A 9,285-nucleotide genomic window follows, 5' to 3' on the forward strand; every position below is an offset into this window, starting at 1 on the left:
GACAGTAAGAAATATTTCTAGATAAGCTGTCTATATATCTAGAAGTAAAAACATAGATAAAAACACTATTTCCAAATCAGTAAAACAGATTTTGATTTCATCAAGTAAAAGTTGATAATGAAATGGTTGCCATGGTATACCACGAGCCTTCTTCAAGTCTGAACATACCACCATACAGTAATGGTATATAATTTTCATGCAGGAACTAGAACAATGACAAGATTTGTAAACAAAATAACATACAAAACTATAACAGAAACCAAGATGATGAGGAAAAGGGTAACTTGTCGACCTGGAAAACTTTACTTCTCTGAAGAGATTATTGTAGGCAATTTAACTTCTACAGGTGGAAAGAACCGTGTTTGCTTGTCATTATGACTCAGTTTGAGAGAAATTGAATGAAAATCTCTTCAAAATTAGTAAAAAAATAAAATTGGAAAAGAACCAATTTGCATCAAAAGGTGGCCAAGGTGGTTACCAAGCACATAACATTCTCATGTGGGCCAGCTGCTGGATTTCAGATAGCATTATGAAATAAACAAGTTGGTGTTCAAGATGACATCATAACATATACATTTATGTTGGAGATGACATCACAATATGTCTACATTTCTGAGAAACAACATACCTACATGTACTGTGTATACAGTGTATCTGTAAATAAATTCATTATTACTGCAATCAAAGTTCTTGGTATATCATTAATGAGCTGGTTATGTGATGCCAGCATCAACAGGTATTCCATCCTTATTGCAATGGACAATGGGAATGTCTGATCAACTGATATGTTCTACATATATGTCTGCTATAGATATATATTTACAACAGTATACTGAGAAATTAGACTGGAAATACAGGAACATGACAGTAATGTAACTATACAACAGATATGGCAGACTAACAAACCAGATACCAACCGTCTACATTCCACAAACAATGGCACAAATATTCTTTCTCTAGCCCAGCGTATATGAAACAAAACTACGATTTAGTGATGTGGGATTAAATTCTTAATGCAATTTTTGTAAAAGTCTAAATTAGCTTCTGAAAGTAGCAGAAACGTTTGTACTTCTTGTCATTTCCTGTGTAATAACTAGCTTTCTCTGCTGTAATTTGATGAATGAGATATCTGTCTAAAATGTGAATTATCAGTGGCACCACACAGAAGCAGTGATCTTGAACAAACTATCATAGATAAACACTAATCAGCACACCATCTTTCAGATCAGTGTCATACAAGGGTTTAAACTACTGGGTGAGTAGATCCAGACTATTGCAGCTTATCACTTTACAGGGGATGGCAATTTGAGGTACTTAGAAGTATATGGGCTTCTCTACATCAGCCTAACAGGAGCTCAATTACTCTGACTATTTCAGGACAAAGTATGTCAGCATATCAATATGTAACAATGTATTTCTACTTTTTCCTGCAGCTGTTGCTTCAATTTTCATATAATTTGTTTGATTATATTATTTATTATCATACAATATACAATTTTTTTCCAATTTATACACGTTTACAAAATATTTCTTCAATGTACATCTTGTGTTAGAAATCTAGACAATTTAAAAAAAAAAAAAATACAAATAACATAAAACAAATGGTAATGATTTTCATACATTTTGCTTTCATGGAGGTCTGGGACTAGGAGGTGGGGGCATACTCATTTGCTTGTCCCTGAATTTTTATCTAAAATCCATTAAAAATTATATTTATATCATGACAATAGGTGTGGAATGTATGGCATTAGTCAACTTTATTGGTGTTTACTAGTAGTAACATATTATAAATCATGAGATACCTGTATTATTAATGAGAGTTACAGTCAAGCCCTGTAGATATTTGTTTCCAGTGGTACTCAATTTCCTGTACAAATATACAGGTCATTGATTTATAGATTGTTGATGTGTCTGTTCCATATAAATCTGTTGTCTCCAGATTGTCAACACATATATAGCCATTCCCATAACCTACGTATTGCATGGGACCAATAAATCTGAGCTATTCATTTTGTTTCAAGGACCACAGAAATCATAGTCAGGGTATGAAAAGCCACAAAGAGAAAATTATATTGGGAACATATGCCCAGTTGTACAGTGGGTTTCCCAGGCGTCTAATAAAACTGTGGCATTACCTAAATGTAAACATATTATATATGAACACTCCAAACGACCTGGTCGGATCCATTGTATGTACACATAGTGTTTCCCTCCAAGCGGATGGACCTCAATGAAGATCAAATCCATCTGTTCATTTCAATCAGCTTAATTTTTCCTCATAAAAAAATAATCGGGTCCACATTTAGGATTTTAATATATTTCTTGTGTTACTCAGATATCAATAAAAAATAATTATTTGATGACTTTCTGAAATGCCTGCAATAGCATATAATAAAAAACCTACTAATGATAATGAAGAACTTGGTTGAATTTTTTTAACAGAAATATATGTGATACTATGGCACCTGTATCGATTCTCTAAATATAGAATTTATTGTTTAAATCTTATATAAATGTCTGAACAAAGACAAAGGTACAATTGTAAGTTACATATAGTTTCCCTCAAAAATACAGTGAAGATAAACCTATTCTAATTATATAGGAATGCTGACCTTTCAAATGATTCCTGAAAATCATTGGAAAAATATCCTTGTAATGAACATGTTTATATAAGGCAGAAAAAGGAAATGGGCCACCGTCAAATACAAAAATAGTAAGTAAGTGAAATTCTTAAAGTCCATTAATCAAAGTTTACACATGTATTGAAAATAACTGATTATGAGATTAAAACAATAAATAGTCAATTTTCCTCAATTTTGACATTTTTTAATTACAATGAAAAACAAAATCAATTACATTGCCAAACAATTGCACTTGGCTAATTTGTGTCTTATATATGCCTTCTTTGTATTCATTACTGTAATATATTTTACAGGTATGATATCTATAAATAGTCAAACTACCCTGTATATTGTATCACTATAATGAAGTGGGTGGATATATCAGGCCTGGCAGGTAGAAATCACAAATGTGACATGATTTGTGAATGGTAAAGCAACTTGTCATCATTGATTCATATCCTGTATGTAATCCTATATGTATGATGAATGTTCATGACATTCAGATTATGTCAGTGGGATATTATTGCCAATCAACCATGAAAATTAACATGATTTTTTTCACTAAAGTTAAACATTTAATCCACTTAACTGAGGATGAACATTTTAAAGCACTTGAAAAACCCTCTAATACTTTTTTTCGTTTTTAAACACGACATATGTGACTGAGTCATTCCACGCAATAACCTTTATTATTGCCTTTCGGCGATATGTTTATTAAAAAGGAAAATGTTTTCATGATATCAAAACACAGTTGGAGACGGACCTATTTTGTAAGAAAGACATTATATATTCAAGAAAATAATTATCATAAAGGAAAGAGCGCAAGCTAATTTATTCTCATCGATTTTCCAGTGATAAACACTCTCCAAGCATGAAACTTGAAAGCCTTGCCAGACCGAACCTACTGCCATAACAAAAGTCTCGCTTTCTACTACATGGAAAAAGCAAATGTTTTTTCAGTAAATGATAAATGCTGATAAATACATACCCAAATTAATGATATACAAACAGCAGACAAAACCCGCAAACAGCAAACTTTGGATTCCAACCTCATTTTGAACGTATATTACTGCTACATTTCACATAAGAATCTTGTATCACTGTGTTACTTCCGCTTTAGTTTTCCTTTGTGACAGCAGAGGTCAACACCGTCGCTGTCTCGGAACGTCTCGGACTCCTACCACAACCAAACAACACAAAAAAGTCCCATGTGAGGGTAAGTTTCATATTAGTAAGACGGAAAATAGGCTCACAGTGATATCATAAGAAGGTTAAATATGAACTAATGCATATTAAATTACATTCTCCGCTGCTAAATTTGAACTGGCCTTACACAGTACAAAATGCTGTACGTTCGCTATGTTTGTAAACAAATGTTTGACAAGCTGTGTACATAACCACTGGCAAAGCTCGGAATAAATAGAGTATATCTTATACTCTGTACTACTTCGTTGTGAAATGAATGTTGTAATTATCTCACAGAAATGAAAAATAAATGGATTAAGGAACATGTCAGCAAACATACTCCATTGTGTCGAAAGCTTGCATTTTGTGAAGCGCATACTGTACTGTTAGATTGGAGAATTGATAACATACAATATAGAGTATTAGAGAATACATGTTATGTGTCTTAAATTACAAGCTTCATTTTGTTGAGAATGAAGAAAGGCAAAAGAGGATTTCATGTGATGAATTGTAACTTATATTTAGACACTTGTCTTGTATTATAGTTTCCTGCAACATTTCAACATTGTATATGTAAAACTGTAAATCTTTGTGTAACCAGGGACGTATATATGTCCCTGGTGTAACTGACATTGATGTATGCAGAATTATGTCTATATGTACACGAAAACAACAGTCCTACACAGAATTATAGTTTCAAAGGTAAAAAAATATAATAGCAATTTTATGAATATGGTGTTGTTTGTCTATCTGTCCCTCCTGAATTTTTATTTGTCCAGAGATCTTCTCCCACAATTTTCTATTAATCTTCTTCAAACTTGGGTTCATCACTATGACATAAAGTTGTGTTTTGCTGAGCAGCAGGTTGATTCAAATGTATTTGGAAGAGTTATTGTCCCTTATCATGTTAATCTTGCTTGGTGATCTCCTGTTTCTTTTCACGCTTGGTAGGCTTATTACTATGACAATTTTTAACCAATTTTTTTTAACTTGGTAGGCTTTAAAACTACAACATGTGTGTTCATGAACAGCATTTTGATTCAGCAATATTTCAAAAATGAATATTGTACTTTGTTCTTTCCAATCTTGTTCACAGATTTCTTCAGCTTTCCACCCATGCATTTCTTTAAATCTTGGTATTTTTTATGCTTTAATCATTTTATTATTTCTTTTTAACAATACGCTAACTGCTGATTTTATCAAATTCTTATGTTTTTACAAGGAATAAATGTAACCCAGATAAATACTGTTCTGCAATATGCAACTAGGTTAGAAAGAATTATCTTTAGCTGGATTGGAGGGTAAGACTAGCAAGCCAGAAGTTCTGGATTCAGTCTGAAGCAGAAACTTTTTGACATTAAGCATCAGTACTAATTCATAATAACTCATAATTTCATTGAATCAACCAGAATAATTGCTGTACTTTTACTGATTTAAAGTTTTATTTTGTGTGAATTATTTTTCAAAAATATTTTTTCTTTCAAACTTGCTTGCATGTACTATCTCCTACAGATATTCCCCAAATTTTGCAATTACGGATCACAAAACAATCTATTTATTAACCTTCAATTCTTGTTATAGGTAACAGTGTTGGATCATTTTGATGTTGTCTACTAGAACTACGCTTCATATGGTGAGCAGGATGGGTTTCAGATCCTACTGTCAACGACGACTATTTCATCAAATGGCAAGAAGATGCCATGGAGGAATAGGGCATAAACCAAATCTATTACAGATTGCAGGCTTACATACTGACCTTCCAAGTGATACCTCACCTGGACCTGTAGACTGTGATAGGGTTAAAGATCATCAAAGGCATATTCCAGTCATGGCAGAGGAAGTGATGGAACATCTCCAACCAAAAGATAACCAGGTATACACAAATTAGGAAAATGGTGTTTGAGTGGCACACTTGCCTTTTACCTAAACATCCTGGGTCTGACATGAAAAAGTATTTGGTCACCTTCCTGACCATGTGGGGTTTCCCCAGGTACTCTAATTCCTCCTACATTGAGATCACTCGTGCTTCTCTTCATGCCAATAAGACTGATTAATATAAGCTGAAATAAGTACTTTGCAGTTCTTTAAAAATAAAGTTCATTTATTTATTTATATAAACTTCTTTTAATACGGCATGGTTAAAAGGTTAATTCCTCATTTTTTCCAATGATATCTTTTCAGAGTTATTAATAAATAATTTTCAGAATTATTGGTAATCAAAGGGACATCACATACATAATTTCATGAAAACATGATTTGAAACTGTTTGACCAAGTGCTTTTCTAAGATTTATTTTACCATAAAAAATATTTCTTTTGTCTTTTTATATAAGGATTAAATTTTAAAATCTTCAACATACAGATTTATATTGACATGACCTTTGGAGGTGGAGGTCACACAAAAGAGATACTGGCTCGGGCCCCTGATGCTAAAGTTATCTGTGTAGACAGGGATCCATCAGCCATCAAGATTGCCAAGGAACTTGCCAACAGATACAGGTAATACAACCAGGCACATTTATCAATTAGAGCTTCAGGTAGAATGGTTGAGTTTTAGGTTACAATGGCCTTTGATGGTCAAGTGACAGTGGTTCTAGCTTCTTGTAATTATACTGTGATTATATATGCAGTGTTGAAAGTGATGTGGTCAAATTGGCGAAGCACTATAGGTGCCATTGTCAAGTGTAGACTGATCAAATATTAAATAGGTTCAAAATAAAGCAGCACAAAATGACAAGATATTAGGTTTTTTTTTCAGTTGGGATAAGTTGTCCACCTATTATTCCAGTCTCTTGTGCACTTATTCCTACCTACCTTTACACTTTTTCCTAACATTACAATTATTCCCACCTACCACCTACCTTAACACTTACTACAATTCTTTTTTCTAGCCCTGGTCAGGTCATGACATGTCACTCCAAGTTTTCATTGATCCATACAATTCTTCCTGAGCTGGGTGTGATGCCTGGGACAGTGGATGGTGTGCTGTTTGATGCTGGAGCATCATCCATGCAGTTTGACGAGGGAGAGCGAGGCTTTGCTCTTAGTGTAGACGGCCCATTGGATATGAGAATGGATCAAAGCTGGTAAATTAACACATCTGTGATATAATCACTTGTCTAGAATTTTCTGCTTTAATTTAGGTATACAATACTTGTCAAATGATGTGCAAAGATACAACAGCAGTCCACATAAGTAAAGAAGTGAGGAAAGCTTGAAATTTTAGAACTCTCTGATAGTGATAACAACAGGTTATTAAGAGGAGATAACTCCATTGAACCCATTTTTGCATATCTTGACGTCCTTTTGTGATATAAACAGGATTAGCAGACTTTAGATATCTGAGTAGAAGTTCGATGGTTTTGAGGTTGAATCCTTTACTTATCTAGGATCTGTGATGGTGCAAGCAGTGATTGGCAAAGGAAGATAACCACATATCATTGATTTCACAAGGTTGGGGTAAAATTTCCTGCAGATAATTCATGGATTTCTTCTGTGATAGTGACATAAGCTTATTATCAGATGATTATGTCACATCCTTTAATATGAAATATAATGGCATAATATAACAGTTGTAACCTGTGTCCTGATTTTTTCTGTCCTCTACCATAGTGACAACAATGAACCCACAGCAGCTGATGTTGTAAACAGTTTTGATGAACAGGAGCTAGGCCTCATCATCAAAAAATACAGTGGAGAGAAAAATGCCATGAAAATTGCCCATGCCATTGTGGAGTCACGCTCAGCTTTTGGTCAAATCTCCCGCACACAACAACTGGCAGACATCATTGCCAGTGCCTTTCCTGAGTAAGTGGCAAAACAGAAGTTCAGAGTACATGGCCAAGTTGCTGAATGCTTGGTTAGAGTAAACCAGTAGTTAGTGAAACATGAAAAATTGTTGCTAATGAAAAACAAGGACTTTCAAAAGAAAACTGGCACTCCCAAATATATCAATTTTAACTGCCTCAATAAATCTACAGCTGTGATATAATAATATATGTTCTGAATTTCATGTTATTTGAAAAATTTCACTAACCACAAGTTAACTGACCAATCTCTGAGCAACTGGAACTAGGTTTCCTTACTAGCCTCTGCTAATAGGAATTTTCATTTTAGTCTAGTCTAGTGGCAAGTGTCTGACTAGAGGCAGGGGGGTTAAATACACTGAGGTAAATATAATTTTGTTATTTAATTCAATAAAGATATGTAGACATTAAGTATGTTTGCTTTATAGGTTATTGATGACATGAAGTGTTTCTTTTGCAGTGTTTTACAATACAGCAAGAAAGACAAGCTAAGGCGTTCGACACACATAGCAACACAAACATTTATGGCACTCCGAATATTTGTCAATAATGAGTTAAATGAATTGAACAATGGGCTGGAAGTGGCTCACTATTATCTCCGGCCAGGTGGATGTTGTGTGGCCTTGACCTTTCAATCCCTAGAGGACCGTATTGTGAAAAGGCACTTTCATGATATAGATCTGGATGCTAAGCCAAATCTGAGTCTCCGTCAGATGCGATATAAGCAGGCATCCACCACTGAACTTGAACAGATTATATACAAACAATGGACACCTATCAGTAAACGAATCCTTATACCGTCATCTTCTGAATGTGAAAGGAATCCACGAGCACGATCTGCCAAACTGCGTGCTGCAGTCAAGAGTCTGTAAGGATGAACATAAACATGAACTACATGCAAGATTCTGGACACCTTACTTGTTTGTTAACTTACTTTACTTCAGTCATCTTTGGCATTCACATGTTGTGAATAAGATGTTTTGTTGATAAATTGGTGTGAAATTAAGTTTGTACAAAAGAGAAAAGGTGAAAGTCAACTTACAAATTAGATAGCAATTAAACTTTAAACTTTAAAAGATATAACTTCTAATGAAAATTTCTGTAGTTAAAAGTGAGATAACTTGTAGCTGATGCCCATGGTGATCTGTTTATATCTTGTGGAGGCAAGTGATAATTTTAATTACATCCAAGGTATAACAACATCCGTGCCTGAAACCTTGATGACACAGCAAATTTAAATCACCAAGGAAGATGTGTCATGGTGGTAGTCTTACAACAGAAATAAAAAATTGTCATTATCAGTTTCAAATGACATTATGTGTTAATGTATTTGAGAGTAGGCTGTACTGAATTTCATATCTCAGCTATAGGCTACAGGCTATCTTTATAACAAAATCATATGCATTAAAATATCAGTCACTTCTGCATTGGACATTGTTTAGAAGCTGGGCAGTAATTAATCTTTTTGTGGGAGGTTATTTTTGTGGATTTTGTGGATACTTTTAATCAATGAATTCATGTCCACAAAATGGTGAACAGTTACGAATATGCATTATCTTAGTACTTGTGGATTTTGAAATTCAAGCCCGATGAAAGTATATGATTTTACTGAACTTCAATAGAATAAATAAGTGGGCAATAAACATCATTTGAACATCCATTTCCCAATTCAGC

The 9,285-nt window shown here is 33.9% G+C and overlaps 2 protein-coding genes across 3 annotated transcripts in view; one reads left to right on the top strand and one right to left on the bottom strand.

Annotated features, from left to right (window-relative positions):
- The window catches only part of LOC132545382 (CD151 antigen-like), a 42,661-nt gene extending 38,938 nt beyond the window's left edge, over positions 1-3,723 (bottom strand). The window contains exon 1 of the mRNA XM_060209064.1: positions 3,610-3,723. Within this exon, the coding sequence (XP_060065047.1) occupies positions 3,610-3,675 (66 nt within the window). The 5' untranslated portion in view covers positions 3,676-3,723. The remainder of the gene's footprint in view (positions 1-3,609) is intronic.
- A 189-nt stretch (positions 3,724-3,912) lies between these two features.
- On the top strand, positions 3,913-8,920 carry LOC132545381 (12S rRNA N4-methylcytidine methyltransferase-like). Of its 2 annotated transcripts, none has more exons than XM_060209063.1 (6): positions 3,913-3,969; positions 5,388-5,679; positions 6,168-6,304; positions 6,697-6,891; positions 7,418-7,612; positions 8,072-8,920. In XM_060209063.1, exons 2-6 carry the CDS (start codon positions 5,410-5,412, stop codon positions 8,481-8,483), a joined length of 1,209 nt encoding a protein of 402 aa, XP_060065046.1. In that variant the 5' UTR covers positions 3,913-3,969; positions 5,388-5,409; the 3' UTR covers positions 8,484-8,920. The 2 variants fall into 2 exon arrangements, with proteins under 2 accessions (XP_060065046.1, XP_060065045.1); XM_060209062.1 differs by lacking the exon at positions 3,913-3,969 and adding an exon at positions 4,424-4,508.
- The last annotated feature ends 365 nt before the right edge of the window (positions 8,921-9,285 follow it).

The sequence above is a fragment of the Ylistrum balloti genome, unplaced genomic scaffold (genome assembly GCF_031769215.1).
Source record: "Ylistrum balloti isolate Yb309-2 unplaced genomic scaffold, AGI_CSIRO_Ybal_v1 Utg369846, whole genome shotgun sequence".
In the NCBI taxonomy this organism is placed as follows: domain Eukaryota; kingdom Metazoa; phylum Mollusca; class Bivalvia; order Pectinida; family Pectinidae; genus Ylistrum; species Ylistrum balloti.

Excerpts from the sequence above, each read along its gene's own strand:
- LOC132545381 (XM_060209063.1), top strand. The coding sequence starts at position 5,410 with ATGTTGTCTACTAGAACTACGCTTCATATGGTGAGCAGGATGGGTTTC. Across the intron at positions 5,680-6,167 it reads TCCAACCAAAAGATAACCAG|ATTTATATTGACATGACCTT; the intron begins GTATACACAAAT and ends TTCAACATACAG. Across the intron at positions 6,305-6,696 it reads GAACTTGCCAACAGATACAG|CCCTGGTCAGGTCATGACAT; the intron begins GTAATACAACCA and ends TCTTTTTTCTAG.